General features: G+C 44.7%; 2 protein-coding genes and 1 non-coding gene across 3 annotated transcripts in view; 1 reads left to right on the forward strand and 2 right to left on the reverse strand.

Annotated features, from left to right (window-relative positions):
- Positions 1-26,402, reverse strand: TPMT (thiopurine S-methyltransferase). Its single transcript, XM_004473164.5, has 9 exons — positions 26,292-26,402; positions 20,676-20,859; positions 18,627-18,719; positions 13,664-13,796; positions 11,101-11,153; positions 10,432-10,506; positions 2,299-2,384; positions 1,172-1,216; positions 1-712 (listed from the first exon to the last, which is right to left on the reverse strand). Exons 2-9 carry the CDS (start codon positions 20,813-20,815, stop codon positions 600-602), a joined length of 738 nt encoding a protein of 245 aa, XP_004473221.1. The 5' UTR covers positions 20,816-20,859; positions 26,292-26,402; the 3' UTR covers positions 1-599.
- The window catches only part of KDM1B (lysine demethylase 1B), a 99,776-nt gene that overhangs the window by 17,626 nt on the left and 55,650 nt on the right, over positions 1-26,500 (forward strand). The window lies entirely within an intron of this gene.
- Positions 15,146-15,252, reverse strand: LOC111759077 (U6 spliceosomal RNA). The gene has a single exon (XR_002793171.1). It is a non-coding gene; the product is annotated as a U6 spliceosomal RNA (small nuclear RNA).

The following is a 26,500-nucleotide window of genomic DNA, read 5'->3' on the forward strand; positions in this document are numbered from 1 at the left end:
TCAGAAAAAAACTTAACTTTTTATTTTTAAAAATTTTTACAGTTTGGGAAAAGCACTTGGTTCCATATAGGTTAGTTCATTTAATTAAAATTTAATTTGTTTCTGGATTCTCTTACATATAAAATTATAAAGAGACAAATGTGAAAAGGGGTACTAAGATTTGAGCATTAAAGAGTGTTTATAGTGAAAGTTAATATTCTATATAATTTCTTTGATTACTTTTTCTTTACTTTGCACCTTCTTAGAGAATTATGCTGTCAATTTTTCTTTATCTACTATACTTCATTAAGTTATAGGCATTGCATTTCTCTTTTTTGTATTAATTATACAAGTAATACATGCTGGTGGTAAAATTTTTTTTACAATCTGTAAGTAGAACAGATTAGTCACTTTTACCCTTAATTACACTCTTCTCTCCAAACATAGTCACTCTAATATTTTAGTATATGTTTTTCTCTAAAAAGTTATATTCATATTTGAACAAAGATCTGTCTTGTGATTTGTAAATTATTTTTTAGTCATTCATTATATTTTCATGCCTGAGCATAATTTTCAGCTGCTCAAAAGTATGTTGATGTGTTAGGTTTTATTGGTCTCATTTATTTTTCCGTAAATAGATATAACTTTTCAAATATGTAGTCAAGTCCCCAATTTTTATGTCGTTCTTCAAAAGCATCAACCTTCTCAAGACATTGAATATTGCATATTGTGCCTGAAACAAGAAGAAAAGTTTAATAAATTAAAACCTTATGGATAATGAAATCAGAAGTTCTTCTAAAAATACTTCAAATGATTTGAACACTTCCAAGTCCTTTTCCTTACAGTTTTTTTTTAATATAAATTTTTTAAATAGAGAAGTTGTAGATTTTCAGAAAACTCATCCACAAAATAGAGTTCCGAAATCTACCCCGTATTATTAACACCCTATAGTAGTGTGGTACCTTTGTTAAAACTGATAAAAAATATTGCACTTATAACCCCCAAGAGCAAACTTAATATGCCATCTCTCTAGAAAAGTTCAAATGCCTTTAACGTAAAACATACAACTATGCGATTGGTCTCTTTTTTTAGGATAAAGCAGTCTTTTAAAAAATGGTCTCTAATGCTTCAATTTTCTATACTTCTAGATATGAATAGTTCGCTAACAGCTCAAAAGTGACAGCAAACTTACCAAACAACCTTTTAATTTCAGTCTCTGGAACATAAAACGGCGGGCCTAGGGAAAAGAAAATGTGGTAAAGAATGATTTCTCTAGCTCTTCTAATTCTAAAGAGAAGTCAAGTCTTGCTTCCCAGGATCTAGGTGTACTGATCCTCTACACAACTTTAATTATCCAGGTAGACGTGGATGTGAGCATCTCTTTTTTTCACATCTCTGATGAAAGAAGTCAATTCCAAAGTCGTAAACTGGCTTAGGGGTTGGCAGAAGAGCCGAAGCAGCCACGGAAGACTGCCATCAGAATGCGACACAGCACACGCCTTTGCGATTTCCTTTATCTTGTGGGGCGCTGATTTCCTAAGGCCTCCAACACACCCACATGGACGTTCTCCTCCCACTTCGGAGGGACCCTTTACTTTCCATAGTTGCAGGCTTCGTGTCTAGCTTCTGCCCCTCTCCAGGGTGGTACTGAGTCACGCCTCCCAGATACTCCCTGCTGTTGTTTTCTTTCTTATGAACTGGCCCTTCCTTAGGTTTCCTGGGCACAACTGGAATTTCAGTTAGATGAGTACTTTCTGCTTCCATTAATTTCTATCTCCACCTGACGATCTCAGAGTTAATGATGGATACCAGAGCTCATGTTTTTAAATGAATTTCTAAGATCTAATTTATTCCAACAGAAAAAAATATCCATACGAACACACTATGTATTAATAAAACAAGGCATTGGAAAGGAAGCTCAATGAAAAACCAAAGAGGGGGCTTTTTACAAATGAAAAATGTACGTCTTTTATTTTCACTTCTCCCTAAAAATAAAAGCCCAGCCACAACAAAGTTAAAGTTTTAATGTTGAACATCACACCCACAGTGAGTCCAGAAGAAAACGTCCCTTTTGCAAACTTAAAACAAAAATAGTTATAAAAGAATGCAAAGGGGGAGTGGCTATGGCTCAAGTGGTTGAGCGCCTGCTTCCCACGTACGAGGTCCCGGGTTCAATCCCTTTAGCCAGAAATAATTTATCATCATGTATAAAAGCAGGATACTTCCTAGTACGATGAATTAGAAAATGATGCTTTCTGTGTCATATAATGAAATCATTGCTTTGAAAGGAGGCAACTGGAGAAAGAAAAGCAGCCTTACCTGCATGTTTAGTTGGATCATAAGAAAAAACCGACACGAGGTAGTGAAACCCTTTTCTCATCAGGGACAGCATTATATCAGCATAGCTAAAAAGAACACAAAAAGGTGTACGTTACATTTCTCTACACGGGAATGGGGTAAGCGGCAAGGAGGGGGAGACCAGCATTTACTTTCATCTACAATACGGAGTTGAATTCTCTTAACAGCTGTTAAGAAATGGATTCCTGACTATTATCTATGCTCTTAAGGTTATTTATGTCTATTGTATCTGCAGAGCAATAGTATTAATATTATATAACGGTGTGCCACTGTTCATCTCTTCCCAACTCCACATTCAGCAATACCACATCGGAAGCTTAAAAACCAGTCATGGTGGGAATACGTATACCACAGAATTGGCAAACACTATGAACCAGGGCTCTTTAATTTATTTTATTTTATTTCTTTCTCTCCCCTTCCCTGCCCACCGCCCCCCCCACACACACACACTGTCTGCTCTCTTGTGTCCATTCGCTGTGTGTTCTTCTGTGACCGCTTGCATTCTCGGTGGCACTAGAAATCTGTCTCTCTTTGTTGCATCATCTTGCTGTGTCAGCTCTCTGTGTGTGTGGCACCACCCCAGGGCAGGCTGTACCTTTTTTCCGTGGGGTGTCTCTCGGTGCAGGGTGCACTCCTTGTGCATGGGGCTCCCCTATGCGGGGGACACCCCTGCGTGGCACGGAACTCCTTGCGCATGGCAGCACTGCGCATGGGCCAGCTCAACACATGGGTCAGGAGACCCTGGGTTTGAGCCCTGGACCTCCTATATGGTAGGTGGATGCTCTATCAGGTGAGCCACACCCGCTTCCCCCAGGGCTTTATTTATTGCTTTAGAAATAACTGGACTTAAGAAATTAATGGAGAACATTTAAAAGCATATGCCAGAGCAATTGCATTGTAAAGAGCAAAAACAATTGAGGAAATATTCTTTCAGTGTTTGAAAACTATTATCCAAATAGTTTATCCAAAAGGAGAGTGCATATTACTGACAAGAGAAATTCTGACACTGTTCATCTTCATTGTTTCATTTTCATCTTGTTTGTTAGTATAAACAAAAGTTTCAATGAACAACAACAACAACAAGAAGTGGATTCTTATTCTGGAAGTAAGAAATAGTTTCAGCAAATCATGTCACTTGGCTAAGGTCACACGACTGAGACATGGTAAGCTGGGATTCAAGTTCCAGGTAGCTTGACGAGAAGGCATCACCCAAAGATGAGCAGAGGCTCCTTCCAGGCCCGATGTGACCTTGGTGAGGACTGCCGTGCCTCTGCGTGCTTGGGGCAGTAGGCCCACACCTGGCCGTGTGTGGAAACCACGTGGGCACTTGCTAGAAGGAAAGGTGCTTGAGCCCTGCTCCAGACTAAATGTGTCTTTCTTCAAGACAACTTCAAGTCCTAACCCCAGGAAGTGGATCTGGCCCAATGGATAGAGCGTCCACCTACCACCTGGGAGGTCCAGAGTTCAAACCCAGGGCCTCCTGACGCATGTGGTGAGCTGACCCTTGTGCAGTGCTGATGCGCACAAGGAGTGCCCTGCCACGCGGGGGTGTCCCCTGTGTTGGGGATCCCCACGTGCAAGGAGTGTGCCCCGTAAGGAGAGCCGCCCAGCGCAAAAGAAAGCACAGCCTGCCCAGGAATGGCACCGCACACATGGAGAGCTGACACAACAAGGTGATGCAACAAAAAGAGTCACAGGTTCCCAGTGCTGCTGACAAGAATACAAGCAGACACAGAAGAACACACAGTGAATGGACACAGAGAACAGACAACTGGGGCGGGAGAGGGTGGGGGAAGGGAGAGAAATAAAAAAATAAATAAATAACTCTTTAAAAAAAAAAAGTCCTCACCCCGATCCTAACCCAGATCGTTTGTAAACAGGGTCTTTGAAGAGCCTATTAAGATGAGGCCAAAGTCTCAGGGTGGGCCTTAGCCCGGTAAGCCTGGAGTCCTTATGGACCAAGTAAATCCGGATACGGTAGGAAGAGCGAGGAAGAGAGAGCAGACAGGCGGCCCCGTGATGGGCAGGCAGAGCGACAGACCGCCGGTAGGACGCTGGAGACTAGGGAGAAGGCCTGGCCCTGCCACCGCCCTGATTTGGGACGCCTGGCCCCCTGTCCCGTGAGGCAATTCGGCTCCGCTGTTGAAGCCACCAGCCCATGGTGTTACGGCAGCCCTGGAAAAGCCCAGGGACCCGCCAGCAGGTTTGCTATGGTGCATGGGCGCCACACCTCCAGGGGCGTATGTGAGAGGCAGAGAAACCCCACAGTCCCTTTTCTCTATCTAGTCATGGAGTTAAGACCAACATGCAGAAATACAAGATAGTATGAAACTAAAGCGCTAAGTGTGGCGCATGAACCGTACGTGCTGCTGGACTCCTCGGTGGGGGCCTGCCTCGGGTGACTCCGTGTCCAGCCGTGTCTGACTGGTTTGGGGTCGTGCCGAGGAGGCTCATCCCTGGACTGGCCCAGAGTCAGGGCTGTGCCCAGTACAGAACGGTGAGCTGGACCACTCAGATCACGCCGCTGAACGCAGAGGCCCGAAGAGGGGCTGCTACCTGGCTGTGCTGGTCGTACCCACAGCTGGAGCTTTGGTGCCGTGTGGCGTTTGGAGGTGGGGAAGCTAAGGAGTGAGCAGGTCAGAGGTAGGCTGGAGCAGCTGGATGGTAGGGAAGCAGACACATGCAGAGAAGCTCCGAGGTGGGGAGACGCAGGGTGAGACCGCCCGGCTCTGGGTTCCTAGCCAACGGGTGTCCACAGAGCCCCCCTGCCCTGTGCTCCCTGCCCAGCGTTCTGAGAAATCAGGGAGCTGGTCGACCGTGGGGATTAGGACTCTGGAAGATTTCTGAGCTCAAACCCCAGCTCTTCTACCTCCTGGGTTTATAAGCTTGGACAAATTCTTCACTCCTCCATGCCTCAGTTTCCCTAGCTGTAAAATGGGGGAAAGACTGGCTCCCGCCGTACAGGGTTAGTATGAGGATTCTAGGTGCCCAGAACGTGGCTGGCGCAAGGTGAGGGTGTGCCGTGGGGGTTAGCCACGGTGCTTAGCCATGGTGCTTCCCTTCGCGTCCTCGCTGACAACTCTCCTTTCTGGACCTAGCTGGAGCGGCCGCGCTTTTCCGCAGGCCAAAGAGCCAGACCCAGACAGACTTTCAGGCGGAAACGCTTCTTGCCCTTCAGAAGAGGTGAGGCAGAACCTGCTGTCCCCAGACAGTGACAGTCGACCTGCTGTGGCAGGGTTTCCTGCGACAGGCAGACTTCCTGCCTTTTAGAACGTGGACTTTCTCTCTTGGCCGCTTCGAAAAATCCAGAAATTAGAGAGGTGTGCCCCGCTGATTTGTGCAAAGCAAGAGACCCGTGAGTCACGGCAGAACGTGCCTGAATCACCACCTGCCCACGTGCAGTGCGTGCAGGGGGACAGCTGGTGCTACGACGTGGTCAAAGGGATTTAGTTTTCACTCGGGCTCCAAGCAGTGGCCGTAATGTTCTCAGGTGTGCAAAGGGCTGTGACCACGACACACACACACACAGGGCTGGGTGGAGGGAACAGAGTGGCAGGATTCAGGAAGCTGCAGAGGGAAGCGGACTTGGCCCAGTGGTTAGGGCGTCCGTCTACCACACGGGAGGTTCATGGTTCAAACCCCGGGCCTCCTTGACCCGTGGGCAGCTGGCCCATGCGCAGTGCTGATGCACACAAGGAGTGCCCTGCCACGCAGGGGTGTCCCCACGTAGGGGAGCCCCACATGCAAGGAGTGCGCCCCGTAAGGAGAGCCGCCCAGCATGAAAGAAAGTGCAGCCTGCCCAAGAATGGTGCCACACACAGAGAGGTGATACAACAAGATGACGCAACAAAAAGAGACACAGATTCCTGTGCCACTGACAACAACAGAAGCATACAAAGAAGATGACGCAGCAAATAGACACAGAGAACAGACAACCGGGGCGGGGGGTGGTGGGGGGAGAGAAATAAATAAATAAATAGATCTTTAAAAAAAAAAACAGAGGCTGTGGCCAAGGTAGCATGGAGTTCTCAAAATAAAAACCACAGCAAGTACTTCACGCCTCTTTGGTAACCATGAATTAAATATTCTTTCTGTAGTTCAAATGCTTAGGTGGCCTTCATATCTAAGGAAAACGGAGGCAGGTGGGGCTGGCTGGCTGAAAACAGAGTATTTCCTAGCTCTGAGTCCAGTTTATCTCACTTATTCTATAAATATTGATTAAGCTCCTACCATGTAACAGTGTATCATACCAGGTGCTGGGGAACGAATCAAACAAAATGTTCATGACCTGCCCTTGCAGCGAGGGTGGTGTCTTCCCGTTTGTTGCCCCTGCCCAGTGGACTTCACCATGTAAACCAAAGCCCAGGAGAGACTCAGCTCAAAGAAGAGGAACGTGCTGCGGGAGCAGGAAACTCCTGCTGACGGAGGCATTCAGCTGGACTGAAACTCGCAGAAATGTGAGGCGTCTCACGGAGACACGGAGGTCTCAGGTAATACTGTCGGCTGTTTTTTTCCTACTGAAGGGTAGAAAATGCAAAGCAGACAACTGGAAATGTGCTGTGGGGGTTTGGGGCAGAAGGGAGACCTGGAAATATAAAAATTATAAGCCCAGGGAAGCAGATGTGACTCAACTGATAGAGCGCCCACCTACCACATGGGAGGGCCAGGGTTCAAACCCAGGGCCTCCTGACCCGTGTGGAGCTGGCCCATGTGCAGTGCTGATGCGCGCAAGGAGTGCCCTGCCACGTGGGGGTGTCCCCTGCATAGGGGAGCCCCCCACACAAGGAGTGCACCCTGGAAGGAGAGCAGTGCCACATGAAAAAAGCGCAGTCTGCCTAGGAGTGGCGCCACACACACACAGAGAGCTGATGCAGCAAGATGATGCAACTAAAAGAGACACAGATTCCCAGTGTGGCTGACAAGAATATAAGCGGACACAGAAGAATATACAGCAAATGGACACAGAGAGCAGACAACTGGGGGTGGTGGGGGGAGAAATAAATAAAATAAAATCTTTAAAAAAAAAAAGTAAAAATTATAAGCCCAGACACCATGCACATTTTGTTCAGTTACGTCTCCAACACCCAGCGGGGTGTATTTAGAACATAGTAGGAGCTTAAAAAGATTGTTCACTAAATGAATGAAATTAATAGGAGGATGGAATCCCTTGAAAGGAGCAAGTAGAAAAGAAAAAAGCGAAGGCCAAAGATGGTCCCTTGGGTTTGGATGACTCTTGGCACGTGAAGAAGTTAAAGGTTCTAGAAAAGGTAAAGGAGGAGGAGAAAGAAAGAGAAGGGAAAGCGGACTTGACTTAATGGATTGAGCATCCGCCTACCACATGGGAGGTCCACGGTTCAAACCCCGGGCCTCCTTGACCCGTGTGGAGCTGGCCCACGTGCAGTGCTGATGCGCTCAAGGAGTGCCGTGACACGCAGGGGTGTCCCCTGGGTAGGGGAGCCCCACACACATGAAGTGCGCCCCACAAGGAGAGCCACCCAGAGCGAAAGCAAATGCAGCCTGCTCAGGAGTGGCGGCTGCACACACGGAGAGCTGACGCAGCAAGATGACACAACAAAAAGAGACACAGATTCCTGGTGCCGCTGACAAGAATAGAAGCAGACACAGAAGAACACACAGTGAATGGACACAGAGAGCAGACTATTGGGGGGTGGGGAGAGGGGAGAATAATAAAAATAAATAAATCTTAAAAAAAAAAGAGAAGGGGAAATAGGAATATGAATTATCATTATCACTGAAGGAAAATATATATTAAGAAGATGTGGCCTGGTCTAATTAAAAAGATTCCATTTGCCAATTGCCCTTACTCATGAAACAATTAATTTTTAGAAATAAAAAAATTATTTCACTGATGCCAATCCCAACTTTTTTTTGCCATGTGTTAACAGTTTGCTTCCATATAATTAAATAATTCCATATTTATGTGCTATTATCCAAGTACATATGTGCATGATTGTATTTGAATTGGAAAGTACATAGGTTGGCCACATTTTACTCAGTATATGTTCTCATATTTTAATTTTATTTTCAGATAAGACTAGTAGCAGCAAGACTAGTCACCAAAAACCTTAATAACAAAAGCTGCAATAACAGCTGATATTTATACAGTACTTTACAGTTGGCAAAGCACTTTTCATACGTCCTTTTTTTTTTTTAATTTAAAAAGGACTAAACTTTATTGACAAACTGCTGCAGACATTTTGACATAAGTTTAAGCTATCTATTTAGGCAGACTTACACATGTGGCATTTAGTCTTTGAGAACAAAATGGGAGGAAGGAACAAATCCAGTTAGGAGTTTAACTTATGTACAAAGTGGATTTTTATTTTTTTTTAAGGAGTTATCAAGGATTGAACTTGGGATCTCATACATGGGAGGCAGGCACTCAACCACTGAGTTACGTCTGCTCCCCAAAGTGGATTTTCATCCCTATTTCGCCCAGCTGAAGTGTCCTTTTTATATCATTGCCAGTGTTGAGACATATTCGACTAACTTGCAAACAGTTCAATACTGACAACCATCAACTTATGAAAATGATCAGCTTTTGGCTCCAGCGTCCAAGTGAGATTTTCATACACTGCAGAACCTCAGATGGATATAATACTTTGCTTTAGTTTTAAGTACTATTTCTCAAAGACTGTTTTGGTTAAAAGGCTCTGCATTTAAATTCAATTCAGGTGGTCAGTCCCTCTCTCCCAATCAACATCTTCAAACCTATTCTCTAAGTATCTCTCAAAAATATGTATGTTTGAGGCTAGATTTCAAAACCCACATAATGAAGATGTCAGTTTTACAAACCTAATTTTGTTTTGCATCAACAAATTCATGAGGATTGTTTATATTAAAATTTAATCTTAAGGGAAGCAGATATGATTCAAGCAATTGAGCTCCCACCTACCACATGGGATGTCCCCGGTTCGGTTCCTGTGTGCCTCTTTAAGAGAACGAGCAAGACAGCAAGCTGATATGACAGACTGGCGCAGCAAGCTGATGCAACAAGAGACACAAAGAGGAAAGCATAATGAGAGACACAACAAAGCAGGGAACGGAGGTGGCTCAAGCGATTAGGTGCCTCCCTCCCACATGGGAGGTCGTGGGTTCAGTTCCTAGTGCCTCCTAAAAGGAAGACAAGTACACAACAAACAGACAGCAAATGCAAACAGTAAGGGGGTGGGGAGAAATAAATTAATTTAATCTTAAAAAAAAAATTTAACCCTAAGATTCAACCACCATGTGCTTTTAAAGGAAACATTTTTAGAGATGTCTGAGCTCACTCTGGCATGGTGGCACCTACTGCCATTAACATTTGTGATTTTAAATCTTAAACAGCCCTGAATTTTGAAATGTAGGCTAATTGGGGATTTTGCCAACTACAACTTTACAGAATGCCTGAAATCAAAACTAAGAGAAAATTAACAAGCTTTAACTCCAGAATCTTTAAGCAAGCAATATGTCATTTCTTTTAATCCCTACAACACTTTGAGGTCATCTAATATACGTGTCATGAGTATGAACTTTGAAGCCAAACTCCCTGGGTTTGAGTCTCAGCTCTATCACTTTTTAGCTGCCTAACTTTGAACAAGTGACCTAATATCTTTGACCTCAGTTTGCTCATCTGTAAAACAGGGATAATGGTAACATATACCTTACAGGGTCGTTACGAAGATTCAATGTGTTCGTCTGTGTCAAGTACATTGACCAGTGTCCGGCACGTGGCAAGCAGCCAGCAGGTATTACTGGGTACTAGTAGCGCGAGTGTGATGGTGGTGTTAGGAGAGAGATTCCAGCTTTGCAGATGGGTGAACTCAGGCCTGGAGAGGTTGAGTCCCCTGACCAAGGCCAACAGCCAGGAAGCGTCAGAGCCCCAAGCCTGTGCCAGATCCTCTATGGACAAATCCTTTACTTTTTTAACAAAGCTGGGACTGGACTTCAGTCACCTAATTCCAAATATAATAAGCTATTTCCAACTAGTAAAAGCCTAGCTGATTTTCTGAAACCCAGGAAAAGTACAACCGAGTAAATTAATAAGGCTTCAAGAAGAAAACTCAACGTGATTAAAGAAAACAAATGACATACCGTTCTCGATCACCTGGATTGATAGCAACTAATGCTCCTCTATCCCAAATCCGGTCAAATTTGCCGATATTGACTCTACCAGAAAGAGAAGAAGATGCAACATTTTATGTAAGAAAAATCAAATCGATAACAAGGCGAACAGCTCCCCCAAGGTGCGTGCTGGGCTGCATCGGCTGTCGAGGAACTGGGAGCTCATCAGCTGCTCCTTTGCGGTCTCTGAGGATGTGCTGGTGTGGGGGTGGGCAGCTGCCCGTCCCCTCCTGGTCTTAGGAGCTGGGACAGCAGCTCACCCTGTGCTCTGACTTAGGGTCATGAAGCAGAAATACAGCCCAGCTCCCAGCCCCCAGCTCAGGTCCCTGGGACTTGCAGGTGGTACTCTCTGGCCTCGTTCTCCACCCTGTCATTCATTTCTGGGGCAGCCCCATGGTGAGGTGGAAGACACCGCCTTGTCTCCCTCCTCTTCCCAGCCTGCCTGGGGACACAGTAATGGTCCCCCCAGTTTGGGAGCTGTCAAAAGACAAGGACTTTACGTAGGGAGACCTCTAGGGTGCAGTAAAAAAAAAAACAACCCTGCAGATTAGAGACTCACATCAGTGCTTTGTGAGGGTTCCCGCAAGGGGACAGGGGTGATAGAGATTTTAGGTGTGCCCATGTGGTATTCAGTCCTACCTGGAGAGATCAAAAATGCTGCAGCAGTACAATGAGATGTTCCCAGAAGAGCTCTAAGGAAAAAGTGGGAAAAAATTCATCTTAATTAAGTGATACTTCAGTAAGGTCAAGGAAAGAAATGAGGGCCAAAGCAAAGGTGACGGAGAATGCATCATAAAACACAAAGGATATCCTCTGCAGTGGCATGTTAATGACACTTTTTTTTTTTTTAACCTGTATGGGGTTCTTTTGGATCAACTCAAAGAGGAAACTCAGTGAGTGGGTCACCCCGAAGATCAGCGCGTTATTTTTTTTCCATTTCGGAGCTTGTTAACGTTTTAGCAAGGTTTGCTCGGGCAGAGTCTCTGCTCCTGTAAACGCACGGGTTAATCATCGCCAGGCCTGCTGACAGAAGATAAGCCACCTGCAGGAGTAATCCACGACGAGTCCAGCTGTGCCCACGCCCCTTTTCTCTCACCCTGCTAAGGCGTTTCCTGAGTACATGCTGGACAGGCAGGGCCCGCCTAGGTCCTAGAAAACGGATGGGAATGCCACGCACTCTCTGACCCTGGTGAGGACAGCCTGAGACACGCGCCCCACTGCACTGCCTGTACTGCGAGTTGTTGAGACCAAGAAGCACGAGGACAGAGGGCGGAGTGGCAAACTGCCTGGGGGTGGCAGGCGGAGCGGGCAGGAGGGCGGCCTCGACCTTGAACTTGAGGCACCTGCTAACCTCGCGGAGGGCTGGCGGGGTACGTTCCCGGGGGGGGGGGGGTAGTAACGTGACCCGGTCACTGTCCCACTGGGGGGACAGGAGGGGCGTACCAGGATGCCAGTCATGGTTTTTACCCTGAAACAAGGCCCCACGGGGGTCTGCGGCTAGAGGAGGGCGGGTGTTTGGAGACCAGTCTGGAAATACCAGGGCAGGCAGCCCAGAGAGGGGTGGGCGTGGAGGCAGCGAGACCAGCCCGGAAGCTGCCGCCTGAGCCATCTCATCCGTCCCCAAAGGGCGCTGACAAAAGCCGCCTGGCCACCCCGTGTGCTCGGCTACCCAGGGATTCGGGGAGGGCGTGAGAATGGGGTGGTGGGAAGCAGAAAAGGAAGGGCTATGAGACCTACTGCTCTGAGCAGTTAAGCCTGGTATTTAGAAAATATGAGTCCACCGTGAGAGACCATGGCCAGACCACAAAGGACAACAGAATTCTGACCCACAGCCTCTGCAGCCACCAGCCGGGGAGCCAGCCCAAGCCTCTGCAGCAACGGGCCCCGCACGGGCATGACTGCACCACGCCTGCCAGCTTAGCCCTACTCAGGACCAGCCAGGGAGAGCCACTGCGTGTCCCTAACCAGTCCTGAGGACGCCCCCCTTCTGGAGAGCCCGCCCCCAGCTTCCCCGTGCCCACCATCAGGGCGCACCTGAAGCTTTCCCACTCCCCTCCTCGCCCTTGAGTCTCTGCCAAGGGCACCCGGCGGAGTCCCTCTGAAAAAGAGCCCCCGTGGGCATTTGGGGGCTATTCATCGATTCCCATCTCCTTCCCTGCTTGCGACGCAGTTTCGCGGGTTCATTCAGACTGCAGGCTGCAGACAAGCCCCAAAGCCATCCTTTCCAGCCCGCACACCTCTCTGTGCTTCAGAGACACAAAACCGCTCCCGTCCATAAAATGGGCTCCATTCCCCAGATCCCTTCAACTCATCCTCTCCAGAATCGAACTCATTTTCTCGGCCCTTCCACTTGCTTTTCCTTTATTCTCTACCACCTCCCCCGCCCCAGACGACTGAGCTGGAAAATCATCACTGAGCTGTGAAATCATCACCCCCCAGCCCCCGACCAATTGCTCACTAGATCCTGCGAGCCAGACTTCCCACACACTGCTCGAATCCACCTGCCCCGCCACAAGCACGCAGCACTCTCCTGGCTCAGGCCATTCCCTTCTCTCCGGGGCCACTGCCCACAGCCCCCTACCTGCGCTTTCTGCTCCAGCTCTCCTTCCCACGGGGCCACAAGGATGGTGTGCTTTTCTAACAAAGCTGGCCATACCACGGCTGCTTCTTAAATCCCCACCGTGCAAGAGGAAGTACCAGCTTCACAGGGCCCCAGGGCACGGCCTGTCCCCAGCCCCCGCCCCACCTCCCAGGCCACCAGGCTCACCCTCGTCCCACAGCCATGCGGCTCGGCCCAGGTATTACGCAGCCTTCTCCGTGCTTCGCTTCTCCCCTAAGCAAGGAGATGCTTTAGGGCAGGGACTAGGTTACCTTTCTCTCTTCAATGTCCTGCACCGGGTTTGGCACAAGATAGGTTCTCAGAAAATGCTGGTTAATAAATGAAAAAGCAAAAAAAAAAAAGAAAGAAAACTCTGAAAAGATAAACTTTGACCTTGGTTTCTGTAGACGCACACATATACACGTCTCCCCAACTAGCTAGCCTCTCTCTGTCATCTGTATTTTTAAGGCTCTATAAAGTTTAGGAGAATCCATGAACTGAAGAGGGGCCTACCTGCCACTGGTATGGTATACTCAAAAAAAAAATTGGAAGGAGGGGTGTATGGAAACAATTATGTACCAAAAATAAACAAACAAAACAAACCTTAAATGCTTTGGCTCCAGGAATTTCAGAGATTGGTTCTTCTGAGTAAGAAAGATTCTGCTCTGTAAAAAATTCTTTAATCCCAAGTTCACTGATCTCCACGCCAACTACACTGTGTCCTCGGTCTGCAAACCTGCAGAAAATCATATATTTACACTTAAAAATTTTTATTTCAGAAATAAACCAAACAAAAATTTTAAAAAATAGAAAATTTTTTTTTTACTTCACAGTATTAATCAAGGTTGTGGGAGGTGGATGTGGCTCAGGCGACTGGGCTCCCGTCTACCACAGGGGAGACCCCTGGTTCAATTCCTGGGGCCTCCTGGTGAAGGCAGGCTGGCCCGCACCACTGCAGAGAGCTGATGGCGCATGCCGCTGCGGACGGCTGATGGTAGGCAGCGAGCGCAAACAGTAAGGGGGGGTTAGAATAAATAAATGAAATAAATCTTAAAAATAAATAAAGGGCTGTGCCCCAATAAGCATACAATTTCCTTAGTTTAAAAGGATTTATATGCATCAGGTTCACGGGGTTTCATAGAACATGTAGGAAAGTAGAGCTATATATTCTTTTTTTTTTTTTTTTTTAAGATTTATTTATTTCTCTCCCCTTCCCCTCTGGTTGTCTGTTCTCTGTGTCTATTTGCTGCGTGTTCTTCTTTGTCTGCTTCTGTTGTCAGCGGCACGGGAATCTGTGTTTCTTTTGGTTGCGTCATCTTGTTGTGTCAGCTCTCTGTGTGTGCAGCGCCATTCCTGGGCAGGCTGCACTTTCTTTTGCACTGGGCGGCTCTCCCTATGGGGCTCACTACTTGCGCGTGGGGCTCCCCTACGTGGGGGACACCCCTGCGTGGCAGGGCACTCCTTGCGCGCATCAGCACTGTGCATGGGCCAGCTCCACACGGGTCAAGGAGGCCCAGGGTTTGAACCGCGGACCTCCCATGTGGTAGACGGACGCCCTAACCACTGGGCCAAGTCCACTTCCCTATATATTCTTAAACCTCACGTTACGTGGTTGGAATTCTGAAAAATTGATTTATGTGACCTTAGAAGAATATCAAGAATTTGGAAATGTCTTAAAATGTTGATTAAATATGAATATATTTGACAAGAAATTTCTAATTTAAAATCACCTTTAGATTAGAAATGCTAATTTTCTAACTAAGCACTGGTCCAGGAGAACTTTCAGCAATGATGGAAAGTTCTATATCTGTGCTGTCCAATATGGTTGGCTATTGGGCCAGTTCATTCAAGAGATGGCTACTGTGACTGGAGAACTGATTTTTTTTTTTCTGAGGTACCAGGACCAGGGATTGAACCCAAGACCTCATTGAGTGGGAAGCCTGCACTCAACCATGTAGGCACATTGGCTCCCCTGAGTTCTTTTTTTTTTGGAGGCACTGGGAACCGAACCTGGGACCTCCCATGTAGGAAGCAGGTGCTCAACTGCTTGAGCCACATCGCTCCTCTGAATATTTATTTATTAATTTATAAATGGAATGCTTCACTAATTTATATGTCATCCTTGTGTGGGGCCATGCTAATCTTCTCTGTATCATTCCGATTTTTAGTATACGCGCTGCGGAAGTGAGCACTGAATTTTTAATATTATTTCATTTTAATCAATTAAATTTAAATATCCTCACGTGGCTAGTAGCTGCCGTATTGGAGAGCTCAGCTCTAGAATGTTGGCATCTATTCCTATAATAATCTTATAATTTCCATTTACTTTCAATAAACACTAACCAAAGATTTATTACCATGGGCACATAATTAGCATTTTCCCGGTAAGCTTTATAATCACAGAACTCAGATTCCTAGGGACTTGGACCCAAGAAAACACAGGACTAATGGCACAAACACCTAGTCAAAGTAGTAATTTTATGTCAAATTAAATAAAAGCATATAGTGGATTCTGCTAAAACGTGACATAAACCTTCCTAGAAATTGCCTATGTAAAAATCGTGCAATAAAAAATTATGGGACTTATGGGGAAAATGGGGTGGGGAACAACAGTAAAAATCTTGGTCGGTGCCACATTAAAAAGAAACAAGGCAGGAACCTAGTAAAAATGGTAGCCCAGTTTTACACATGATAAATGGTTAAGAAATACATAAATACTATCACATGGCACTCTACTTTGAAAAGTTCCTGTGTGCTGGTGGAAGTGTGCGTTGGAAGGGTTGCAATTTGTGAGTTATTGAGAAGGGGTGGAAGGAGGAGTATCTGAAATGGGAGGGAACGCTGGCATAGCAGTGGGCAGGATGGCTCATCACACGGGGTGAACGAAGGCAGCGGGGTGAGGCTGGCGCTCCTAGAAGGCTAAGTTCAGCTGGGTGCAATTTTCCACATTCACCTCCCCTTCCTCGTTGATGAAATCACCCAAAAGCAAATGCAAAATTCATGCAATGGTCACTTTGTTCCCTAATGTAGCAAATGAATTGGAACAAATTTGCATCTTCAAAACAAGCATTATAGCAGAATTGACTACACCTATTTACCTACACAAGAGTATATACTTTCAGTGTGACCAGAGCATGAAATGTTTATATTAAAAAAACATGCATTAAAAGCCTGTCTTTCATATTTCCTAGGAAAATTTATATAAGTAAACATACAGGGAATATATTTTTATTTTCCTTTTTTTTTTTTAAGTATAATAAAAACAAAATATAAAATGTGAAGGTAAGAGTAATGCAAGAGTCAAGTCTGTCCCTAAAATAAAATTTATGGAAAAAAATTGCTTTTTACTCCTCTCTGTATCTTCTAATTGTTGAGCTATTACAAAGACTCCTATGAATTTTAGACACCAGATTTGATCAAGGAGTTCAGAATTATCCAAACTGCCTGCATGGATTTTTATTTCCATTCAACATATGGAAAAATGAAGCAAAGCCTACTATACCCTGACATAGGCTGGATTTTCCTGGAATAGGTTGCCTTCAAAACAAAACAAAACAAAAACAAAACTAAGGAAATGTCTTAAACGTTTCATTTTAACATTTTCTGGTTTCAGCTCATGGTTCTATTCACATGTGGTGTCTGCACTGACCTCTTAATGTATGGATTAATTACATATATGTAAACTTCTCTAATATAATAACTTACATGCAATTACAGTAGCTTAGCTCTGTTATTTACTTATTTTTATTACAAATGGCTTTAGATCCAAAATATTCAACAATCACATTTGTCTGGCTGTCTCGTCCTACCATTTTCCTAATGTTGCATAAAACTTCTGCTAGGTCTGACAAGTTTTACATAGTCTTCTGACCTGAATAAACCAATAAATTAAAAAACTCATCAAACTGAAAAACAAAACAAAAACACATGTGTTAGAACTAGATTGTTAACCATGTATGACAGTATCATATGGCATCATGGTAAGACAATTAGTTTATAATAATATTTGAATTTTTTTGGTAGTTTCCAAAGTAATTAATTCTTCTGGTTGAGTGAGTTATTTAAGGTATAGGTCTAATAATATCATTTAAGTTTCCTTAATTTCATGGCCACAATAGAATATTAAGCCATAGCAGTCATCTAATAAATTCTCCCAGCCACAAATTGTGAGGGTGCACTGGCTGCATTTCTACTTGAAAATCAACTTCAAACATGTGCATCATTGTCAACCTATACATATATAAGGAACGGAGCACTTTATTTATTTTATTTTATACTTGTTTTTGTTTTTATTTTTAGGAGGAAAGCATCCAGTCCTTTCACCATTAACTCTGATATTAGCTGTGGATTTTTTTTTTAATTTTTAAAAATTAATATCTCACAAGGAATGTTACATTAAAAAACATTAAAAAAACACAAAAAACATAAGAGGTTCCCATATAATCCACTCCCCACCACATCATTTTTGTAAATTGTATTTTTTTGAAGATATATACATCACAAAAAAAAAGTAACAGAGAGAACTTCAAAGTCACTATAGTTTGCATTTACTACCCCTTTTTTAAAAGATTTATTTTATTTATTTCTCCCCACCCCCTCATTGTTTGCATTGCTGTATCTGTTCTTGTGTGCTAGTTTTCTTTTTTTTTTAGGAAGCACTGGGAACCAAACCAGGAACCTCTGCTGTGGGAGGGAGGTGCCTAATTGCTTGAGCCACCTCCGCTACCTGCTTTGTTGTATCTCTCATTATACTTCCCTCCTTGTGTCTCTTGTTGCATCATCTTGTTGCGCCAGCTTGCTGTCTTGCTTGTCCTCTTTAGGAGGCACTGGGAACCGGACCTGGGACCTCCCATGTGGTAGGTGGGCACTCAATTGCTTGAGCCACATCCATTTTCCTTACTACCCTTTTTAACCCATACTCTTTAGTTTTCTTTCTTGTTTAATAACCAGAGTTCTCAACATTTAAAATGATAAAATTAATGATATGTTTTGTGTATTTCTGAATAGAAAGTGAGTTCCAGGTTTGTTTCCTCATTTAGGTAGGCCACAGTAACAGTGGCTTGTTAATTAAAATGAATTCTCTTTACAGAGAATTACTACAAGGAATATCTTTTTCCCTCACTGATTTTATAACACTGAATCATCATAACAAAACGCCTGTAGCTGAGCTGAATTGTGAACCAGCTCAATTCCTCCCTCAGTCCTGCCAAAAGGTTATAATTCATTTTGAATCCTTCTATCCTCCTCCATTTAAAATACGTAAAACGTAGCTAGATTCCTAAACCACCTACAAAAACTAAAGCACACACACAGTTCTAGGAGGTATTAGGAGGGAAGGCTGGGTTTTCCCTCCATTGGTTCCAAACTAATTCTTTTTCCTCGAAACTCAGTAAAGAACCTTTGTTTCTGCTCCATGTCTTATTGTTTGAAGAGAATTATGCATTTCATCGGACACAGTCTCTTAAAAATAAAGAATCCCAGTGTAATTCCTGAGGATGGACTTTAGTAATTTTATCCCAAAGAAATCATCGGACAACAAAGTGTGTTAATACTTATCTGTTCTTACCATCTCATCTCAACTGCTTTTCCACAAAGAGGGAAAAATATCCTGAGTCCACTCTTCCCATCAAGGAAAGTATCCAAATGTTTCTTTAGTAGCCTGGGAAGAAAAACAAAGTTTTTTTTTTTCCCTAAAATAAGCCCAAAGCACAGAGGAAAGGAAACCGATTGCAGGATACTAAGTATCTTTCATGCATTACTTCACTTAATAGTCCTAGTAACCTTAAGAAGTACATAATTATTATCATTTTCCAGTGTATTTATGAAGAAACAGAAAGGTCAAGTAATTTGCTCAAATCCAAACAGCTAGTGGGTAGTAAAGCTGACAAATCTCAGGCTCTACTTATTAGGAATTAAAGCTTTTTTTTTTTTTAAGATTTATTTTTATTTCTCTCCTCTTCCTCGCCTCCTGCCCCAGTTGTCTGTTCTCTGTATCCATTCACTGTGTGTTCTTCTGTGTCCACTTCTGTTCTTCCACGGCACTGGGAATCTGTGTTTCTTTTTGTTGCGTCATCTTGCTGCGTCAGCTCTCCGTGTAGCACCACTCCTGGGCAGGCTGTACTTTTTTCGCGCTGGGCGGCTTTCCTTATGGGGCGCACTTCTTGTGCGTGGGGCTCCCCTATGTGGGGGACACCCCTGCGTGTCACGGCACTCCTTGCGTGCATCAGCACTGTGCATGGGCCAGCTCATCACGGTCAGGAGGCCCAGGGTTTGAACCCTGTACCTCCCATGTGGTAGGTGGACACTCTAACCATTGAACTAAATCTGCTTCCCTAATTAAAACTTTTTAAATTATTTATTTCCTTGGTGAAAATTCTTTATTAATTCCCCAAATGTATACTTTTTTTTTGATGGTGGTGGGGGAGGGGGCCATAAAACATTCATTGATGGTAAATTTTCTAATTGTGTATTCTAGTCTTAGAAGTAGCTTGGAAGGGTTTGACTCTCCTAGTTAATTCCTTCTGTAGAGATCTGGCCCCTCTAAGGCCATGTACATGAGAGAAATAACAGAAACAACGGGGCTCTGGGAGGATGCCCCCAATTTCCCCTTGGTGTATAAATGCAATAATAGCATCCCAGGGCAAGTCAGGGTTGGAGGGCTGTCTGGAACAAGGAGAGTCTGTAACAACCACTCCATTCAGCACGGGCCCAGGATTGATTGTTGTTGCTATGAAGACCTCCACTAGCACACGGCTCAACATCCTCGCTCATTTATTCCTTTCTTTCAACTTCTCTTCTTCCACCTTTTAGATAATACTTTACCATTTGAACATATGCTATTAGAAAACTAAGCCAAACAACACCGCGAATGTTGAATGAGCACCTGTTGTATGTATAAAGATGCATAACTGGGAAGTGGATTTGACCCAACGGATAGGGTATCCGTCTACCACATGGGAGGTCCATGGTTCAAACCCCGGGCCTTCTTGACCCATGTGGAGCTGGCCCATGTGCAGGGCTGATGCGCACAAGGAGTGCCCTGCCACGCAGGGGTGTCCCCGCGTAGGGGAGCTCCACGCGCAAGGAGTGCACCCCGCAAGGAGAGCCACCCAGCACGAAAAAAAGCGCAGCCTGCCCAAGAATGGTGCTGCACACACGGAGAGCTGACACAGCAAGATGACACAACAAAACAAGACGCAGATCCCTGGTGCTGCTGACAAGAATGCAAGCAGACACAGAAGAACACACAGCGAATGGACCCAGAGTGCAGACAACCGGCGGGGGAGGGCTGGAGAAGGGGAGAGAAATAAATTAAAAAAGAAAAAGATGCATAACCAATACGTAACAACTGCAGGGAATTAAGAAAAAAGACAATTCATAAATCTACGATGCCATCCATGGTCAGTCACGCCATTATTTACGTACGGTGAGAACAAGAAACCCGGCCAATCAAACTGACGTTTCATAGGTGCATTCTGATTTCAGAGATGATAAAATATGGGTTTCACTGTACATCTTAAGATCAGTCACATAATGTGTGTCTATACTATCATCTCTATTTCCAAAGCCAGCTTTTAAGAGAGCATTTCTCTGTTACATAACAAAGGTTTCTTACTGATGTCCTTGTTTTTGATGAAATGCAGTTTCGTGGTTCACCCACTTTTTCTGCCATTCTTCCAGAGTTAGTACTCGATTTTTCTGTACCTCATTATTGGGGTACTCTTCAATTTCGAGTACAGTTCTTGCATCATCCATGGTTTTGTAGACACGTTTGCTTCACAAGCAGATATCGCCAATACCTAAAGGGAAAGTATTTGCAATGTTGTCATTTAAGGGTATCACAATACTATGGATGACTAAATGAGAATAGAAACACATTTTATTCTTCGAGTATGATTTTTAGAAATATTTTAACATCCAAGGAGAAGTCATACAAAGAATTAGTTTTCAGAGAGTCTAGTGGTAGAAGTATACCTCATATGGCACATTAGGTGAGATCTTTAAATAAATGGAATTATATCTTACCATTGCAGGAGAAAAGTTTAAGCTAAAAAGGGAGGAGGGTTTTAAAAAATAAACACTCTACAGTATAGAACTTGTAAGCTTAGAGTTTTTTCTCTCATCTGTCAATCTTTAATGTATAAATTTACATTTTTAGATTTTTTAAATCAGTGTTTTAATGCACATAGTTTAAAGAGTCAAATAGCTCAATAAGGCTTGCTATAAAACAGCAATATTCTCTCCCAGTGAGCAAGATAACTATCTCCTAACTTTTAAGTGAGACATGAAATCTATCTCTATATCTCAAAATAGTATGCTTGTCTTGCATCTTCTTGATTTTTCATTTTTAGGTTGCATATATAGAAGATAAGCATTTACCTGTCTTTCAATTCCCAGCATGCGCATGCGCGTGCACACACACACACACACACAACACACACACAACACCCTTCTCACCCTTCCATTACAACTACAGCTCTTTTTTTAGATAAGTATTTGGAGTATACATTTACTATGACTTGGTAAAAGCCATATAGTAGTCCATGATTATTTTTGATTGCCCTTTGCAATATTTCTCCTCTGTAGTTAACTACTGTCTTGTTTTTCCCCATTTATTTAGCTTTCTATAAATTTCTCACAGTTCGATTCTAAGTCCTGCTAGTTGGTCACCTTTCCTATCAATAGATTCTTTTTTTTTAAGCAGGACTGGGGATTGAACCCAGGACCTTGTACATGGGAAGCAGGTGCTCAACCACTTGAGCTACCTCTGCTCCCAATATTTTTTTTTCAAAGATTTACTTATTTCTCTCTCCCCCCCCCCCCCCCCAGTTGTCTCTTCTCTGTGTCTATTCACTGCATGTTCTTCTTTGTCCTCTTCTGTTGTTGTCAGCGGCATGGGAACCTGTGTTTCTTTTTGTTGCATCATCCTGTTGTGTCAGCTCTCTATGTGGGCAGCGCCATTCCTGGGCAGGCTGCACTTTCTTTTGCCCTGGGCGGCTCTCCTTAATGGGTGCACTCCTTGAGCATGGGGCTCCCCCACACGGGGGACACCCCTGTGTGGCACAGCACTCCCTGTGCGCATCAGCACCGAGCATGGGCCAGCCCCACATGGATCGATTTTTTTTTTAAAGATTTATTTTATTATTTTTTTCTCACCTTCCCCCCTCCCCACCTGTTGCCTGCTCTCTGTGTCCATTCACTGTGTTCTTCTGTGTCCTCTTGCATTCTCAGTAACACTGGGAATCTGTGTCTCTTTTTTTTTGCGTCATCTTGCTGCATCAGCTCTCCATGAGTGCGGCGCCACTCCTGGGCAGGCTGCACTTTCTTTTGTGCTGGGCAGCTCTCCTTACGGGGCGCACTCCTTGCACGTGGGGCTCCCCTACGCGGGGGACACCCCTGCGTGGCAGGGCACTCCCTGCGTGCACCAGCACTGCGCATAGGCCAGCTCCACACGGGTCAGGAGGCCCGGGGTTTGAACCCTGGACTTCCCATGTGGTAGGCAGACGCTTTATCCATTGAGCCAAGTTCACTCCCCTCAATAGATTCTGAATCTCTTCAGGCATCAGGCTGACTCTCCTGGGACCTTCTGACTTGGCTGTGCTCTACTCCTGGTGCACAGTGAGGATTCTGGGATCTCTGTCACTATCCTAGGGTTTTCCCTTTTCTCTTTTGCTGAATCTCCTGTTTTCTTTATCCATGCTTTCCTCTCTTTGGATATCACCCTCATTTTGGTGATGCAAACTCTAGCAGCTTCTTGAGAAAGCATGCTTGGGAGAAAAGTGTTTGGTGACCTTGCCTGTATGAAAATGTCTTTATACTATTCCCCCTCCTTGATTTATAGTTTTCCTGGCTATATAATTCTCGGTTAGAAACCATTTTCTCTCAAAATTTGGAAGGACATAAGTCCTTTTTTTTTTGAAGTCCCTATTAAGTGGCTGTAGAACTTCCTGGTCTGGTGTTCTAAATTTCTCACATTTTCACTATTTTCCATCTCTTCATTTTTTTCCCTACTCTCTGAGAGACAACTTGTCTTTTTCTACCCTTCTATTCAGTTTTTTAAAAACACATTTTTATTACAGAAGTTGTGAACTTACAAAACAATCAAGCACATGTGTAGAATCCCCATACAACAACCCTTCACCAGCACAGCACACCGTTGTGGATTTTGTTACAGATTATGAGATAAGGTCATCAAACTGTCACTGCTAACTGTGGTCCCTGGTGTACTCTTTTCAGTTTTTCTTTTCTGAGATCAGTCTTAACTTTTCGAGTGCCCCTTTTTGTTCTGATGCTCTTTTTATATTATCCTGTTCTATTTCACAGATGTAATATTTTCTGATCTGCATGGTCATTTACTTGTAAGTTGTTCTTTCTGTCGGTCTGTTTTGGCCTCTATCTTTCAAATTAGAGACTTTCTTCAAATGCCTAGTGATTCTTGATACTTGCGCACATTTAAGAGTAGGCCCCCAAAAACTGATTAGAAATTTAAGCGAGAGGGTGTGAGGCAGGCTAGCTTAGAGAATGGGAAGGCAACTAGCACAAAAACATGGCGGTGAAGCACGTGGCCGTGGAATTCCTCCTAGAAATCTTCTGAGAGAAAGACCCACGAGAAGGTCAGATCAAGGAAAGCCCTGGACATTCTCAAGGGGCTTTATTAAAGGGCCGCTCTGGGGGAACTGATGGGTAGGGTAATCAATCAAAGCACTTGGACCCTTCCCTTGGACATTAGCAAGTGGGAAGAATAATTAATGTTTTAAAAAGCAAGAGCAGGGAAACAGACATGGCTCAAGCAATTAGGCTCCTGTCTACCATATAGGAGGTCCCAGGGTCTCCTAAAAATAAATCTTAAAAAAAAAAAAGAAGCAAGCGCAGAGGCTCAAGCACCCTTTTTCTCCTCTTTCTGCCTGGACCAGCCTGCAAGTACACCTGGGACCATAACCTATTATTTTCTCCCATTTCCATTCTCTTCTCTCATTTCCTCAATAAACTAACTGGCCTAACTAAACCAGCATGTTCTTAAATTCTTTTCGGTACAATAGCCAAGAACCTGGAGGGAATTCAGCAACAGGTGGGGCTTACTGACTAAACGTCACTGTAGGATGACCTCAGTGGATAGTGTTTGGAAACCTATAGGCATTGTCTTAATTTTCTTTGGGCAGGTCAGATTTTCCACATCAGGATTTTCCAATTCTGTGTTAAGGATCAAGTCCTCGGGGCTAGTGTTCCATACCCACATGAAAAGAAAAAAAAAAGGCTAGAAAGCGGGCAAGGTCTTGGCATTCAGATTGCTTATACTTAATTAATCCCCATAATTTCAGAATGGTACTCCCACTCCCAGCTGAGCCATCTTCCCCATCCAGTGACTCTTCAGTGACTCAAGCCCCAGAGGTCTGCTGGTGCGGGGAGTGGCAGGCACCTGGCAGTGAGGAGATGGGAAAAAGCGCTGAGGATTTCGCCTTTTCTGAACCACAGTTTCAAGCAGTCCTCTCAGTTTCAGCCACACCCTTTCTCCTCTCAGACCTATCTGGTGCTTAAAAATTTTTGAGGGTTTGGAAGATGATGTAAAGCAAATCGTTTCTCTCTGTTGATGGTTCAGAATTCGGCTTTCTTTTACCTGCTAAATACCTTACCGCTTGTCCATCTGTTTTCTAACTGCCAAACTTTTATTGCTTTTGTCTCCTCTCCTGTCTTCACTATCCCAGTGGTTTACATCTTTAAAAACCCGGTTACTGTTGTTTTGGGGGGGTTGCAGTTTCAGTAGTGAGCAAGAGTTGATCCAAGGGTTCAATATCCCATCTCTACACCACAAATTTGTATTTTCAAATAATTTTTTTTTACATGTAAAACGCACAAAATAACTGAGAAAAAAAGAACCACTAAACATAATTGCAAGTTGGTCTGCAAAATGGGGAACTTGTCTCTCCTCTCAGTGTCAACCCTGCAATATTACCAATCCAGCACTGTACTCCCAACATTTCCTCTAAACCATGAATCTATTTATTTGAATTATACCAGCGTGCTATGGCTGGGCGAGTGGGTGAGGGTGCAGATGAGAAGAGCAAACAATCCAAAAGCAGGCATTCAGGAAGAATTTCCCTTCTGTGACAAAATTTGGCTTCATTTTCTTTACGATTTAAGGAGAAAGCACCTCTCTTGGAAGTGGGAACATGAATTCACTGATCTCAGCAAATATTTGTTAACAAATGCCTTTGCAAGGCCCTCATCAAGTCAGGAGAGTATTGTTGGTTTTCTTAGAGGTCAGGGAATGTTTCCCATGATACCAAGTACAGAAAAGCAAAAGTGTTGCAGTTTTCCCACATTAATTTTCAGCCAGAAACGTTGGAGCCTAAACAGTTCTCTACCTGCTACAAGGAAGAAAGAAGCACGGCCTTTACCACAGAGCCAGGGCAACTGGAAGTGCACAACTCTGACCCTCTCAAACAAACTTTTCTGGGGTGGCGGTGAGCAACAGGTTGAAAGACCCCTTAACCCACAACTCTTTAGTGTCTTTCCAAACACTTTTTCCAGGTAGCTATGAGTCCCATGATTTGATACAGCCTCGATTAAATGATAGCTTAAACGAGGAGACCGCCTGGTGAAGTTCAGCAATCATTTCACAGTTTCTCAACCTGGACTCAGCTCGATCCACGTCCCTCTCTGGAGAAATAAAGTTTCCTTCTACATCAAGATAAAAGAGTAAATTTCAGGAATTAGGAAAGGCAAGTGTCACAATGTACCCCTACATACACACGGGAGTAACAGGTGTGCTAGGAGGGTCGCCCAAGTATTCAGGTTATTTCCGTCGCCCCTCCCACTGTTTTGTTCTTGTGGTTACATTTCTGCTTTAATTTTACATTTTCAGTTTTGTTAAACTGAGGTGTGACTTCGCAGAATGCACAAATCTTGGTGGATTTTTACACACAGGCTCACCCAGGGCCAGAAGGCACGGAATCTTTACAGCACCCATCTCTGCACTCCCCGGCCAAGCCCCCGCTGGGAATCACGATCCCGGCAGGGATTTCTCTTCTCTCAACAATCATTTCTACACGACAGCGACCGCACTGTCCCTCACCGCACCAGCCTCCCGGATTCCCAGGTTCCGCTTCTCTCAACACCACGTCAGGGCAAGGACTGCCGGGCTGCGCGTCAGGAAGCCCATTTCGCGGGGCCTCACACGCTCCCAGCAAGCCCGTTCCACGCCTGCACCTTCCCCGCGCCGCGGGAAACCTACCTGCTGCGCCGCGCGCCGCACGCCGCTTTCCTGCGGCGGCCCCAGGCCTGCAGGTATAGGTCACCGAGCCCCGGGCCCCGCCCCGGCCCCGCCCACCGCCCCGCTCCCCACGCAAGGCCCCGCCCCCGGCGCGCAGACCTCGCCCCTCCGCCTGAGCCCCGGCTCCGCCCCCTTCCCCGCCCCCTCTACGCACCGGTCCCGCTCCTCGC

Source organism: Dasypus novemcinctus, chromosome 22 (genome assembly GCF_030445035.2).
Source record: "Dasypus novemcinctus isolate mDasNov1 chromosome 22, mDasNov1.1.hap2, whole genome shotgun sequence".
NCBI lineage: Eukaryota > Metazoa > Chordata > Mammalia > Cingulata > Dasypodidae > Dasypus > Dasypus novemcinctus.

Excerpts from the sequence above, each read along its gene's own strand:
- TPMT (XM_004473164.5), bottom strand. The coding sequence starts at position 20,815 with ATGGATGATGCAAGAACTGTACTCGAAATTGAAGAGTACCCCAATAAT. Across the intron at positions 18,720-20,675 it reads CATCAAAAACAAGGACATCA|GCTACTAAAGAAACATTTGG; the intron begins GTAAGAAACCTT and ends TTTTCTTCCCAG. Across the intron at positions 1,217-2,298 it reads TGATCCAACTAAACATGCAG|GCCCGCCGTTTTATGTTCCA; the intron begins GTAAGGCTGCTT and ends TCTTTTCCCTAG.